The sequence below is a fragment of the Prunus mume genome, linkage group LG7, assembly GCF_029339155.1.
Source record: "Prunus mume cultivar Tortuosa linkage group LG7, ASM2933915v1, whole genome shotgun sequence".
NCBI classification, from domain to species: domain Eukaryota; kingdom Viridiplantae; phylum Streptophyta; class Magnoliopsida; order Rosales; family Rosaceae; genus Prunus; species Prunus mume.
This window is the reverse complement of record NC_142704.1, coordinates 10,961,055-10,975,036: the sequence shown is the minus strand read 5'-3', so window position 1 is coordinate 10,975,036 and position 13,982 is coordinate 10,961,055. Positions and strand designations below refer to the sequence as shown.

Sequence of the window (13,982 nt, the reverse complement as noted above, 5' to 3'; positions counted from 1 at the left end):
ATTAAGCTCCAAGGAAAGGCTCAAAGAGGCTCTGATCCGTGAAGAAGTAGTCGGCCCATAGTTGAATTTCCGTTGCAAGACGAGTGCTTGAGTTTGAATAAGGAATGAAATCAAATTTTGCCAGAATCGCGATCACAGATCATATGACTACTTGGCTTACCGCCAAGAAAGAAATCAAATACAAAGAAAGAATAGTCTTTAAAGACAATATCGTTCATTACTCGATCTCAGTGTAGTCACTCCATTTCATTTCAAGCTAATCTTTTGAGGGCTAGAGTTGGTTCATTACTCGATCTCACAGTAGATTGAAAAAAAGTTGGTCGTCCCCCGTCACTCCATTGCATTTCAAGCAAATCTTTTGAGGGCTAGAGTTGGTCAGTGGCCTTTTTCTATTTCAATCCAACTGGATCCAGGCAATTTCTTTACATCCCTAGACTCCATTAGTTTCCTCAGCATCCCAGCACTGTCCCAGTTGCTCAAACCAGCAAACATGTTTGACAGTAATACATACGTTGATGGGTCTGTTCTGTTTATATCTAATGCATGCTCTGCTGCACGCTTTCCAGTTTCTGTATCGCCATGAACCTGACAAGCACCAAGCAAAGTTTGCCAAACCAGAACACCTGGTTTAAAGGGCATGTTCAAGATTAATCGCTCAGCTTCCTTTATACGTCCAGCTCGGCCTAGAAGATTCACCATGCATGCATAATGGTCTTCTCCGGGGGAGATTCCATGGTTATGAGTCATGGAGGCAAAATACTTCCATCCTTCATGAATAAACCCTCCTTGGCTACATGCATAAAGCAGGCATATGAAGGTGATGTAATTTGGCTCAACACCTTCCTCCAGCCTCATCTTATCAAAAATGTCAAGAGCTTCTCTAGCTTGCCCATTTTGTGCGCACCCCATGATCATTGTGGTCCATGACACCACAGAACGATCCTTCATTGACTGAAAAACACACCATGCACCCTCCATGCATCCAGATTTTGCATACATGTCTAGCAGAGCGTTATCCACGCACACATCAACATCAGTACTAGTTTCGAGTTTAATTCTCAAGCCATGGAATTTCTTCCCTTCATCCAAGGAAGCCAAATTGGCACAGGCATTCAGGGCAGTTGCAAGTGTGAACTTGTTTGGCTTTATACCCACTGTCTTCATTTGAGCAATAATCTCAAGCGTTTTGCTTGGTTCCCCACATTGGAGGCACCCGGCAGCCATTTGGGTCCATGAACACACATCTTTTGAAGGCATCTCATCAAAGGCTTTGAAGCCATCCACTAACTTATGATTTTTAATGTACATATCAGCCAAAGAGTTCCCCACACACATCTCATCCCCATGACCACACCTGACAAGCTGTGCATGAACCTGGACACCCATTTTAAGATCAGTGAGAGCAGCCAACCCAGTGAGAACACTCGAAAATGTGTAGCCGTCGGGTTTCACTCCCTCGCGATTCATACGACACCAGAAGTTTGGTATTTCCAAATAAGAACACTGCAAGTAGCCAGCCATGATAGCATTCCAAGACACAATATCTTTATTGGGGCAATTCTCAAACACTTCCAAAGCCTCTGTTAATTCCCCCTGTCTTACTAAAACAGTCAAGAATGCATTCATCAGGAAAGCATTCCACTGGAATCCTAGGCGAACTATGAATGCGTAAACTTGGTAAGCTTGAGTCAGATTGCCATACAAGGAACATGCGTGGAGCGCGCTAACCAAGGTAAACTCATTGGGCTTGGTCGTGCTATCCTGGTGCATACGACCAAACAAAGATAGGGCTTCTTTAGGACAGCCATGTTGGACAAAGCCCGTAATAACCGCAGACCACGACACAACATTTTTGTGAGGCATTTCATCAAACAGTTGGAGACCATTGCTAAGATCGCCACATTTAGCATACATGTTGAGTAAATGATTTTGAAGAAAAGGCGAAAAGGGCAGAGAGCCCTTGATGAGTTTTGCATGAATTGCTCTGCCATGGGGTAAGTTAGAGGTTTGGCCACATGTACGCAACAAGTGGGAGTAAGTCTCTTCCTCTGTGGCCAAGATGTGTGTGGATTTTGATGCGGCAAGCGTAAATGCGTCTCCAGAAAGAGCACGACTACCTGGGCGCGGGCGGAGCATCTATCTACTTAATTTAAATTTTTTTGTCTAACGTGATGATTTACAACATGGTCTATCATTTCTACTGCTTCTAGCCCTAGTCCAACCTTTGACACTGGATTTTAGCAACAAAAAAACCTTGTTACTTTGTCGCATAAAAATAATATGAGATTGATATTTCTTGTCTAAATTTATAGGGGCGTTGGAATTCGGCTGCAATGAAGCGGCTACATTGGTTTGACCAATAGTCGTACAACTCATAATCCACTTCACATCCAACACAAGGGTATTTTTACATTTTTTTTTTATTGGAGTACAAGTTATAGTATAAACTAGAGAAGATGATGATTTCTCATACACACACAATTACGATGACATAGTCCTGGGGATTCCCTTTTTCATTGGGATAGACCCAGTATTTTTATTTTTAATTGTTCTTTATAGCTACATAACATTTCCGACACGCAACTACATCTGCATGTTGCCAAAAGATGAAGGTAAAAATGTATTGCATATGAAAGAAGACAGTAGCAGTACCTTTGCAGGCGAGGAGATGAACATGGACTCTGAAGAAAGAGTTCCCTTCCCTGAATAATATTCTTGAAATGAAGAAGGCACAGAAGCAATCCAGAAACCTTAGGAAATAAAAAAAGAATGATTCTCTTTCTCTCTTAAAAGGACAACCGTAAGAAACGTCTAATATCAGCCAGCTATATAGTTAGCTTGGTGCCTTTGTATTCATTCATTCCCCAACAAAAAATGGGGAGTATAAATAGAGACATAGAGACATAGAGACATAGATCTTCCTCAGTATCAAGAATTAATATTTCTCTAACATATATATATATATATCTAGACATTAATTCTTGTGTTCTAAAGTCTAGATATTACCATGGAAAACAACGCCGGAGCTGAACCCCAACGTATTTATGAAGACTTTGAACCCTACTGCAAATGGAATAAGCCCGACACGGTTGAGATCCATCTTCCAGATGGTATGTATTTGTGATTTGCACTAGCTAGTAAATTAGATTTTGTATTGGGTTTATATAGCTAACCAAGGGTTTATATACAATGAATTAATGTAGTGATAATGGACGATGATGTGTGTGTGTGTGACTGTCATATCAGGTTTCAGAAAGGAACACCTCAAGGTCCAAACCAATAATTTGGGGATTCTTACAATCCATGGAGAACGTCCCCTGAGTCTCATGAACACATGGAGCCGCTTCCACAAAGAAATCAAACTTGCAGACAAGAATTGCGATCCAAATGAAGTTCGTGCCAAGCTTGCGGGAGGAGTTCTTACAGTTACGATGCCTCAGAAAGTTTCCAACGTCCGCATTTCCAGTCCTCCCAAGAACACTACTACTAGTACTCAAAAGGAAAAACTAGTGGTACCAGCTGATCATCTTCAACAAGACAAAACTACAATTAAAGACCAAATAAGTGATTACAAAAATAATAATAATAATGAATGTAAAGGCCAAAGGACTTCTTCTTGTGGTACCAGAACTGCTTTACTTTCAAGATCCAAATTAGTGGGAAAAGATGTTGCGCTCAAGCTTGGGGTGGCGGTGGCGGTGGCGGTGGTCGCTTTTGGTTTCGGGGCATATGTTGTCAAATATTACAAACATGGACACCCATATTCCTATTCCTATTAGTTATTTGTTTCCAAACTCGTGATCATCATGTTACACTTACACTTATGTATATATACTGCGATTTAATTAACTAATAAACATGCCCCTTTGAATTTGAAATTACGGGTGTATGATTCGTATATACGAATATATTGAAGTCTGATTCTTTTTCATATGGTTATTTTCTGTTTGTTGGCTTGTACATTCTGTTATGTTAGAGATAAAGAAATCTATCATTCATTAAATGTCAACAATTGCGGGGATAGCTCAGTTGGGAGAGCGTCAGACTGAAGATCTGAAGGTCGCGTGTTCGATCCACGCTCACCGCAGACTTTTGTTTTTTTGCTTCCATTTTTTAATCTTTGTTTTTATTTTCTTCCATTTTTTTTATGTCTCTAAAAGAATTCTTAAGTGAATGCACAGCCTCAACCTCAACCTCCTGACTGAGTTAGTGTGTGAGTATTGTGTTTGTGCTGCAGCTGGAGTGAGTATAGGGAAGGAAGGAAAAAAGAAAAAGAAAAATGGGTTCAAGGGGGGGAGCGAAGGTTTTGCAGCTGTCTCGAGCGAGCAGAATGAGGACGAAATTGCAGACGGCGTTGGAAGCGAGCGTTTTGGAGATAGAAGACGTGTCGCATCAGCACGCAGGCCACGCCGCCATGAGGGCCAACGCTAACAACAAGGATGGCGAAACGCACTTCAACCTCAAGGTCGTGTCCCCAAAATTCGAGGGGCAGAGCCTGGTGAAACGACACCGCATGGTGTACGACGCCTTAGCCGACGAGCTTCAGTCTGGTCTCCATGCGCTGTCTATTGTGGCCAAGACTCCCCAAGAGATTGGCCCCAACTAAGCCATTCCAATTTCCACCTGCTATTTCCTTCCTTGTCACTGTTTATGAGGGTTTCTCGTTCTATCTTTTATGAATCGATTTATCAGATGATGTATGCATTTTTACTGAGTCGAACTTTGAAATTGAAATACCAATCTCTTTCAGAAATATGCGTTATAATTTTACAACTATAAATTTGTCATCTGGATTCTGTTGTTGAATGAGTAGCAGGGCATAATGCTTGCTTTTTGAGGTGAGATGGTCAGTCAAAATTCAAAACTCAAATAGATTTATAGAATAGAATGAGTATATATATGTATATAGTATAGTTGGAAGGAAAATGGAAAATTGAAGTAACACTGAATGTGGCGTGTTTTAAGGAATGCCAACCGTTTCCCCTTGGAATTTGTTGAGCCTCTACCTTCATTCAAGACTCAATCTGTGTCTGTCTGTCTGCTTGCCTCTCTCTCTCTCTCTCTCTCTCTCTCTCTCTCTCTCCCCCCGCGTTGCTTCTGTTGTCTATGTGTTATTGTGTTGTTGTTGTTTCAGGTTCCATATCAACCAAACCAACACAGTAACGAAGGGAGGCACACTCGCAATCAACAATGAATGACAAAGCCTCCGTTTCCAAGGAGCTCAACGCCAAACACTCCAAGGTCTCCTTTCTTTTTCTGTTTCAACTTTTTTTATTATTTGACATTCATCTATTACAATTGCAATTATTCTGTCTGCTGTGTTGTTACATGTGCGTCCAGATTTTAGAAGGTCTTCTTAAGCTGCCGCAAAACAGGGAATGTGCTGATTGTCGGAGCAAGTACACATTTCGCAATCCATTTCCTTATTTAATGTGTCGTCTACCATATTTTTTCTTCTGTCTTAAAATACTTTAATTTGCTACATTTCATAGTATTTGGTTAAAATCCGATTTTTTTATGGCCATTTCTTGATGATGCTTAATTAAATTTAAGGCAGACTCATATCTTCAAATTTCTCTCTCTTTCTTGTTGTGTACACATCCATGTTCATGTTCCTGTGCATTTAGTTTGTAGGTAGTCATCATCTCTCTGACTGTGGTCTCATTTAGGAAAACAAGTATGCGTGCGCAAGTAGAATAATTTTGTATAACACACAATCTTGAAATTGAGAATCCTTTGAGTTAGAGTTACTCATCTTGGACCCTCAATTATTTATCCCAAAATCTCTTTCCTTAGGTTTGGGAAGGTTCTTTTAAGTGTTAAAGCTTTTTAAACCAACTGCTAAAACTCTTCAATTTCAGTTTTAGATTGTTTTCCCAAGCCTGGTGGCAATCTGATATGGATATTAATGAAATTTTTGTGCTGCAATATTTTTCTTTCAGAGCCCCACGATGGGCAAGTGTGAACCTGGGAATATTTATTTGCATGCAATGTTCAGGAATTCATCGTAGCCTTGGAGTGCATATTTCAAAGGTTTATTTGCCTACCTATCATTTCTCTATTTCCTCTATTTCATATCCTTTTTTAGTCAGTAAACTTTTCTTGTTTTTATTCTTTCCTTCTCTGGCTTTTAAAATTCAATTGGTTTGGTACTAATGAGAAGTTATCTGGGAATGGCTTCACTCTTCATTATTATATAGTCATGTAAATGTAAAATTATGTTTGGTTACTGGCATAGCTTGAATATACTATAAGCTATTTATATGTTCTGGCTATTGACCTGTTGGTTTACCAAAATTCAGTAATTTTCTTTATTTGATCGTTAATCTGTTTGAATAGATTATGTTTCATATAATTGCAGCTCTATGTTCTAATGATAGCGTAGCCTGGTTTGTTTTTGAAATAGGTACGGTCTGCTACTTTGGATACATGGCTGCCAGAACAGGTTGCTTTTATGGAATGTAAGAACACCATTCAGCTTCTCTCATCTTCTCTCTCTCTCTCTCTCTCTCTCTCTCTCTCTCTATATATATATATATATATATATATATATTATCATCTATAATAGATGATCTATCTATCTATCTACCCCACATACATGCATGGTCATGTTATACAAGCATAAACACTCTCAATTTAGTAAGACAGGACTACACAAATTTGGTAAACCATACAAGCAGGCAGCTTCTGTCATCATTGTTTATATGGTTCAGAAACATGGGCATTCCTACGGTAACTGGTGCATATGCATTGCTCTCATCTTAGTGAATATATATTTTTCCTCTATTTCCTTTTTTTTTTCCCCCTAAATAATTGGACTGAAGTAGCTGTTAGGGAACATCACTTCAGTATTCACATTTTGCTCTGGATGGTTTTTATCTCTTGTCTAACTGACTATTATGTTCTGATTCATTATCATACTAATCAACTTTCTGTGTATCTTTGCGTAGCTGTGGGTAATGAAAAGGCAAACAGTTATTGGGAAAAAGAATTGCCGGCACATTTTGAAAGAAGCGAGATTGAAAAGTTTATTCGTGCCAAGTAAGTTGTTTGGTGAAGCTAATTATGAGCTTTCATGTGCAACTTGAAGAATTTGTTGTTTATTATTTCCTTTTGTTCTTAACTTTCTTAGTAACTTTTAGGTATGAAGGAAAAATGTGGGTTGCAAAGAACGCAAAACAACCGGCTCCTAAACTAGTTGAAATGAGCATCAGTTCCAACAAGTTGGTAGAAGGTGGAGCTACAAGCGAAGTTCCCAAGAAAACAAGGAGACATTCTCTTGAAGAAGCAGTACTTTCTAAGCACCTGGGACAAAGTGCTCCTTCAGTGGCAAGATCCCGTGGGGTAAATTTTGTATCTTATTAAGTTTTTTATTTTTTCTTGCATAAAACCATTAATTTGTTTGTAGTTATTAGGTATATAAAAATGTTTATTGCTCCTTCCTCGTACTTTGCATTTGTAACAAACCTGTTTTGTAGATATCATTGATTAGGGTGCTTCTACCACTTGGTGTGTTTGTAGAATATTCCACTATAATTAGACTTCTTTATGTTTATTTCTGATCCTTAATTGAGTTGGGTCATGCTCATTCGTGGATCAACGAGGGAGCTTTAGAACTTGGCGGTTTAAAGCTGAGAGTAAGAAAGTCCAGATTCATTCTGGGCGGGTTGCTTTCTTTGGAGTTAATGAGATTGAGAAATTAGGTCTGATGGTGAAGCACAAAGAAGTTTTACAATATTGATTTTCCTAGTTTTTTATTTTTTATTTTGGGGTAAATGATATCATTTGAGTTCATGGGTTGTCGAGTTGCTATTTGCCTCTACCCTTTTTTAATATACCTAACATACCATACTTAGGCCTCTCTTAAAATTGTCTTCTACAAAAAATTTTTATCCATAGCAATTAACATGTAATATGACTGATTTCGAGTGTCAAAAAGATAAAACAAAAGGGAAAGGTCACTACTTTCCAGGGCCTATCTGCTTCTGCGATTTGATGTATGCCTTCTAATCTTTCATGTTTCTCTACGTGCTTTTTCAAATGTGTTTGTAATGCTCCTTTTGCTATAAGTCATTTTTTGTGGTACATTTGACCAAGTTTAAAGAGTTCACTGGTTAATATTTGTTTTGTTCGTTGCAGATTTCCTTAGATTTGAATCATAAGTTTACTACTTCACCTCCACCAAATGGGCCACCACCTATGATGGAATGTGATACAGCCTCAAACAAGAGCAACGGTACAACAGATTTATTCAGCTTGCTTTATGTCCCTGATGCAAAACAGGACTATCCCACTCCTCCACGCTGGCAAACTTTTGATTGTAAGAGAACTGGTGCTACTTTTTTTTAAAAAGAAATATTATTATTTATTTAATATTTTTAGTTGGGTTTCTCAAGAAACTACTGAAATTGAACTATGGGTCAGAAGAAAAAGACGTGGAAGCAATCTTTCCTTTTTCTTGTTCCTCTTCTTCCTTTTTCAACAAAAAAAAAAAAAAAAAAAAGCCGGATAAACATAAGCTTATCATGGCATTGGACACAGCTCTGACCTTGTGATCATTCAAGATTTGCTACATTCTGAACTCTCAAATCCAAATCAATTTTTGCAGGAGAAGATATTTTTGAGTGAAGCCCATGGAATTACTGGAGTGGGCAGTGTGTATTCCTACCGAACAGTTTTGACAGGATATATACCTCTTCACCAAGGTTTGCTATTTTAAGTACTATAAGTCAACCTTTTCTAATCAGTGCATTGGAGGCCCGTTTGGGCCTATGGACTAACACCACAGAGGAGATAACCCTGTTGAGAAGGAGGGATTTAATTTTAAATCTTTCCCCGATACCAAAAGACTTACCAACCAAACTACCTGGCACTTTTGCACCAATCCACATGTCAAAGTTGCATCTAATGTTCGTAGCACCTGAGAGCAATGGTTTTGTTTTGCATTATATACTGGAATTAAATCCATGTTGTAAATTATTTCATAAGATCCCAGTAAATATAGTTTATTGCATTGCCTTGATGGGAGAAAGGGAAAAGTATGTCCTGCATCTTCCTCTAGACCTTACTGTCGCAAATGTTGTGTGTCAAAACTTTCTATTTGAGATAATTGTAGATGCCTATAGTATACCTTCCAGTTTGGCAAATCCTTCAATGGAACAAGAGTAGGGTCTGTGAACCTGTCTCTTCTTCTTCTCTCGCGCTTGTGTAGGACAGCCTTCGCTTTTATTTATATTGTTCAGTTCGATACCCCTCTTAATTTAGTTGTTCTCATGTCACCTTTAAAAGTTCTATCCTGTCTGAATGATTAATATTTCCTTCTTTCTGCGCGGCAACACAGGGTTGGATCTCAGTCAAGATATACAGTGTTACACCACACCGCCTTCTCCTCTGTGGTGCTGAGATATGGTACTTTTGAAAGCCTGGCATCATCTCTGAGAAAAAAAAACATAGTTTGCATATTACAGAGGGAATCTGTAGTATCAGATCAGTACAGTACCTGAGAAAGAACGTAATATTAATACTAGAATCTAGAGGGAAGAAGAAAAAAAGTGAGCATTTGATTTTACAAGATTTCGTAGGTCTTACTAAGAAGACAGGAGAGCGGGTGGCTAAGATATGATGTTGTTCCTACATTTTTCACCGTCATGTTTCTTTTTTGTTTTTAAGAAGTTGAGCAGACAGTATGAATGGATTTATTATTTTTTTGGGCAGTAAACGAATGTAGCACCAATTTGGGCATTGTTTTGGTTGTTTATCATGACAGAATTCTCCAAACACTCGCAGCAACTTCATCATCTCGAGAAGGAGGAAGTAGCTTTCATTAGATTATGGATCATATAATATGGTCAAACTTAGCCCTCATTATTAGATTGTGTATGAATTATTGTAGGGTCAAATTTGCCGACACATGTTCCTGATCCTGAATGAGGAGGCGTCTGTTTTGCAGATCCAATGAGGTTGGGGGAAAAATCTGAATGAATCACCTTTCATTTCATTGCAGATCCAAGTATGTGTGTGCGCGCGCGTTGTCTTGGCCAAGCATCTAATTAATTCTTAATTCTTAATTAGAATGCACTCACACACACACATACTTGAATTAGATGCTCGGCCAACGAATCAACCATCTAAACAATATTTAAAACAAGTAGTGTTCGTTGTCTTGGCCTCATCGCTCATGGATTGGGTTCATTTTTATAATACAGAATGTCAGGAAAACAATAATTGTATGCTATTTATTTATAATTATAATCAACTCAACTCTTGATAAATTAAAACAAATGTCCAATTCGAACGGGTTTGGCAGGCTTGACCCATTTGCCTCTAAAGATGGAGGCAAAGCAATAACTTTCCCCACAGTATTATTATTATTATTATTCCCAGCAATAACAGTGAAATGACATCTCAACTGTTCTCTCCTTTCCTCCCTCCTTCCTTCCTGATCGCATCTTTCATTCTTCTGATACATATGACTAGTGCAAAGAAAATAACCGAACTAATAGGACTGACTGTGCTCTGCAGAATGATACACATATATACACAATGCATGGCATACTCTATATCTACAATGAAATTATCGACTATTTTAAATATATACAGTTCTCTTTTATTGAAAGATTGTATATGCTAAGTCCACGATTCTGTAGCCATATATAATATAAAATTTGCCGTATAATGAAGGACAAGGACGTAGCAAATTAATAAAGATGGTATTTTAAAGAAAGGGGAAGTAGGCCAAGGTTGTTAGGGTACACGTACATGCATGGACATTTCTTATTCTTCTTGTGCCATAGAATAGATTAATTAGAAGATTAATTATCTTTTTGAATGACAGAAATGAATATATATTGCAAAGGATCGTCGTCAAGCCAAGCCAACAAAATCATGTGCACATGGGTTGAGTGAGTCATTAGATGAAAATTGATTTCTTATAATATATACTGTCTCATGTTTCATTGTGATGGAGATGCTTGATGCTTGAGGATGCTTGACGATGCTCATCATCCATACATGATACATATATAATCCATTCAAACTTGAAACTAATTAACAACTAATAACCTAGATAATCTTTCCTTTTTCTTTTCTTTTCTCTCTCCAATATTCCAAGACACACACTAGTTAATTCATTCATTCAGGGCCTGGCCCGTGGCCCTTCCCTCATACATAATACAGATAGTACGTTGGTCTTTGGAACCAACTGTGTGGAAGTGAGCGAGCACCAAGAGAGAAACTATTAATTTGACTTAGCAGGGGGGCAAAGCAAAATGTCAAAGAAAATTAGTATGACCTAGAACACGACATTTGTTATTTCATATATATGTACAAGAAAGTACAAGGGACCAACCCATCCAAAGAAAAGATTTTCGTTTTCTGTTTTGTCCTTGCTTTTTTTTTTTTATCTTGTGGAGGAGGACCAGGACCTCCTCTCCTGGTATTTGGTATTTGGTAGGGTTCTCTCAATCATAGAACCATAGATTCTTGTCCTTGCCCTAACAACAACTCTATGGCATTGGCATTGGAATTGGAATTGGCATTGGCATTGGCGTTGGCACTGGCACGGCACCAACCAAGTCATCACTCATAGAACCGTTGTTGGACGGAAGCAACTACTACTCTACTGTATCATAATTTGAACTTATTGGTGGTTTTGGTATAAGCATAGCAGGAATCACATATATGATATTGTCTTGGGTTAAATACTCGTTAATTAATCAACTCTATACATGATTTAGTGATTAATTTGCATTAATTCTCCTCAAATATAAAAGATATATAGGTTTCTTTTCTTTTATGGAACTATTTAAAAGGTGCAACGCAATATGCAACAACACTTGGTAAGAGAGAGAGAGAGAGAGAGAGAGAGAGAGAGAGCGCTGTGCTTTGAAATGCTCGTGTTATATTATATGGTGCGGTGGAAATAATTATATTGGATAAAGAAAGAGGACAAGGTAATGGCACTAGAAGAAGAAAACTGATGATATTTAGGGTGATGGAGAAAAGGAATCATGAAAAGAGGGCCACCCACACACCCACACACCCACACACCCACACACCCACATATAATAATTATATAAGAATAATATTTGGTAAAAATACGCAAAAGCGCAATATTAGTGCTTAGCTTAGCTTGGGAGCAAAGCAGGTGCCGCCCAGCAAATTGGGGGCCTAGCCTTCCAGCCCAAGCAAGCAATTTATAGACGCATGCTCAGTACAAGACCACTCCAATTTTAGACTCCAGGGGACCCATTCAGCCAGCCATTATTCATAATTCAAATGATTCGATAAGGACTGAAATATCATGAAACATCCAAATCCATGTTAGATTGTTAATATATTGAAATTAGAGGTGAGCACAGGTCGATTCGATCCGTACTATACCACTTTAATCAGCTATAGAATTGTCACTCATGTCTCAGTTCAAATTAAATACGGTGTTACGGAAAATCACTAGTATAACCGAGCCAAACCAAACCAAACCAAATCTTGTAGGTTAGATATGTTTTGACAATTCAGTAGTTTTTATGCCCATCACCCTAATCATAATGATCTTTCCTTGTGTATAATAGTACTAGTGACAGTGAGAGGAGAAGTTAAAAGGAGAGCCAGGGCCATTGGCCACTTGGCAATTGGGTAATGGAAAAGGTTAAAGGGATAGGGCGCCGCTTGGTGGAGACTCACCACTAGCGCTTCTCTCTGGCAAATGTGGTTTGGTTTCTAGTGGATGGATGCCTCAACACAACTCAACTGAGTCTCAACATTAGGAAATTAGGAACAGGAAGGAGGCTTTTTTATACATATAGACATAGAGCCCCCTAGCTACTACCAATATGTCTCCATCTTGCTAAAAGATCCAAGAATAGTGCATTCCATTGCTATTAGCACTGGTTGGCTTATCCCTTTGTAGGTTGCAATGCAACACATAGATAGACTCTGCAGTGCAGTGTGCAGGTATATATATATTAAAGAGCAAGTTCTGGGTTCAATTCTAATTATTATTGCAAGTTTCTGATTACTATGAAGGAAGTTGGGGTTCCATCCCAAAACCAATTGGCAATGAGGAGAGTAGCCCAACTCCTTATAAGCTCTTACTAAGTTTCTCAACTTTCTAATGTGAAACTCTTTACCTTTGCATTCTCACACGCATTAATTGAACCTCAACCTCAACTCAAGATGATCAGCTCACCTTCCCATACATAACATATGGAACATTCCATTCCATAATGATATGGAATTGTTTAATCTTGCTGCCGATCCAAAGAAAATTGAATTGGCAGTCAAAGTCAAAGTGGAACCTTCTCAAACCATTTTAAAATGGTAGAGAGAGGACAATGGTATGCTGCTCTGCTGGTAAGTGGTAACTTATAAAATCAGTCTTTGGACAAATTTCACCTATCTATTATTCTATACAGCAAATATAATTGTTACACCTGCCTGCCTGTATTTTTTTATATAATATATATGGAAAAAATAATCTCAATAAAGATAGAGATAATTCTTTCCTTTTGACTCTGTTTGCATATGATAAAGTTTTTTTTTCATTATACTTTTGCCTAGGGTCCATTATGCTCTCTAATTTTTGAATTAAAAGGAGGATTAGAGGAATTCAAACTTGGGACTTGTTAGTTAGTCTGATACATAAATATAAAGAATTCTTGAATTCTATTGGGAAAGTGAATTAATACTCTTTTTGACTAGGGTTACAGTTATAAAAGATGTATGCATATTTGCACAGCATCAAATGAAAAAGGAGGGAGACTTTGGAAAAACACAAAGGAGAGAGAAATTTTGTAAAAGAAGCAAAAATGGATAAAATTGCCTTTATTTATTTTTGGATTTTCTAAGGAATCTTTTACATTTGCATGTCTTTGATTTGAAAGTTGAGAGGTTTTTTTGTTTTTTTTGAAAAAACTTTGGTTTTTTTCAAAATTGAAATTTTTTTTATAGCCAAAATCTAAATTTACTAAAAAGGAAAACTCCAA

The 13,982-nt window shown here is 37.9% G+C and overlaps 4 protein-coding genes and 1 non-coding gene across 6 annotated transcripts; 4 read left to right on the top strand and 1 right to left on the bottom strand.

Moving 5' to 3' along the window:
• Positions 1 to 115: 115 nt before the first annotated feature.
• Positions 116 to 2,742, bottom strand: LOC103338867 (pentatricopeptide repeat-containing protein At2g13600-like). Its single transcript, XM_008242124.3, has one exon. The coding sequence runs from the start codon at positions 2,134 to 2,136 to the stop codon at positions 376 to 378; it is 1,761 nt and encodes a 586-aa protein (XP_008240346.2). The 5' UTR covers positions 2,137 to 2,742; the 3' UTR covers positions 116 to 375.
• A 176-nt stretch (positions 2,743 to 2,918) lies between these two features.
• Positions 2,919 to 3,939, top strand: LOC103338869 (uncharacterized). Its single transcript, XM_008242125.2, has 2 exons — positions 2,919 to 3,110; positions 3,247 to 3,939. The coding sequence occupies exons 1-2, from the start codon at positions 3,008 to 3,010 to the stop codon at positions 3,777 to 3,779; spliced, it is 636 nt and encodes a 211-aa protein (XP_008240347.2). The 5' UTR covers positions 2,919 to 3,007; the 3' UTR covers positions 3,780 to 3,939.
• Positions 3,940 to 4,014: 75 nt separating this feature from the next.
• On the top strand, positions 4,015 to 4,087 carry TRNAF-GAA (transfer RNA phenylalanine (anticodon GAA)). The gene has a single exon. It is a non-coding gene; the product is annotated as a tRNA-Phe (tRNA).
• A 74-nt stretch (positions 4,088 to 4,161) lies between these two features.
• LOC148915458 (BolA-like family protein) lies at positions 4,162 to 4,753 on the top strand. The gene has a single exon (XM_089041710.1). It carries the CDS (start codon positions 4,280 to 4,282, stop codon positions 4,604 to 4,606), a length of 327 nt encoding a protein of 108 aa, XP_088897836.1. The 5' UTR covers positions 4,162 to 4,279; the 3' UTR covers positions 4,607 to 4,753.
• A 140-nt stretch (positions 4,754 to 4,893) lies between these two features.
• AGD15 (ARF-GAP domain 15) lies at positions 4,894 to 9,741 on the top strand. Of its 2 annotated transcripts, XR_016122166.1 has the most exons (9): positions 4,894 to 5,241; positions 5,341 to 5,399; positions 5,943 to 6,033; positions 6,407 to 6,461; positions 6,951 to 7,041; positions 7,143 to 7,344; positions 8,140 to 8,320; positions 8,609 to 8,705; positions 9,341 to 9,741. XR_016122166.1 is itself a non-coding variant. In XM_089041709.1 (8 exons), coding segments are annotated over exons 1-8 (732 nt in total). In that variant the 5' UTR covers positions 4,894 to 5,190; the 3' UTR covers positions 8,611 to 9,136. The 2 variants fall into 2 exon arrangements, 1 of the variants encoding a protein (XP_088897835.1); XM_089041709.1 differs by lacking the exon at positions 9,341 to 9,741 and having other exon boundaries at positions 8,609 to 9,136.
• The last annotated feature ends 4,241 nt before the right edge of the window (positions 9,742 to 13,982 follow it).

What these genes read in the sequence shown, in the direction of transcription:
- LOC103338869 (XM_008242125.2), top strand. Translation starts at nt 3,008, where the DNA reads ATGGAAAACAACGCCGGAGCTGAACCCCAACGTATTTATGAAGACTTT. An exon ending in TGAGATCCATCTTCCAGATG is followed by an intron (nt 3,111 to 3,246) that starts GTATGTATTTGT and finishes CTGTCATATCAG; the next exon opens with GTTTCAGAAAGGAACACCTC.
- LOC148915458 (XM_089041710.1), top strand. Translation starts at nt 4,280, where the DNA reads ATGGGTTCAAGGGGGGGAGCGAAGGTTTTGCAGCTGTCTCGAGCGAGC.
- AGD15 (XM_089041709.1), top strand. Translation starts at nt 5,191, where the DNA reads ATGAATGACAAAGCCTCCGTTTCCAAGGAGCTCAACGCCAAACACTCC. An exon ending in GAAAAGTTTATTCGTGCCAA is followed by an intron (nt 7,042 to 7,142) that starts GTAAGTTGTTTG and finishes AGTAACTTTTAG; the next exon opens with GTATGAAGGAAAAATGTGGG. An exon ending in CAGTGGCAAGATCCCGTGGG is followed by an intron (nt 7,345 to 8,139) that starts GTAAATTTTGTA and finishes TGTTCGTTGCAG; the next exon opens with ATTTCCTTAGATTTGAATCA.
- LOC103338867 (XM_008242124.3), bottom strand. Translation starts at nt 2,136, where the DNA reads ATGCTCCGCCCGCGCCCAGGTAGTCGTGCTCTTTCTGGAGACGCATTT.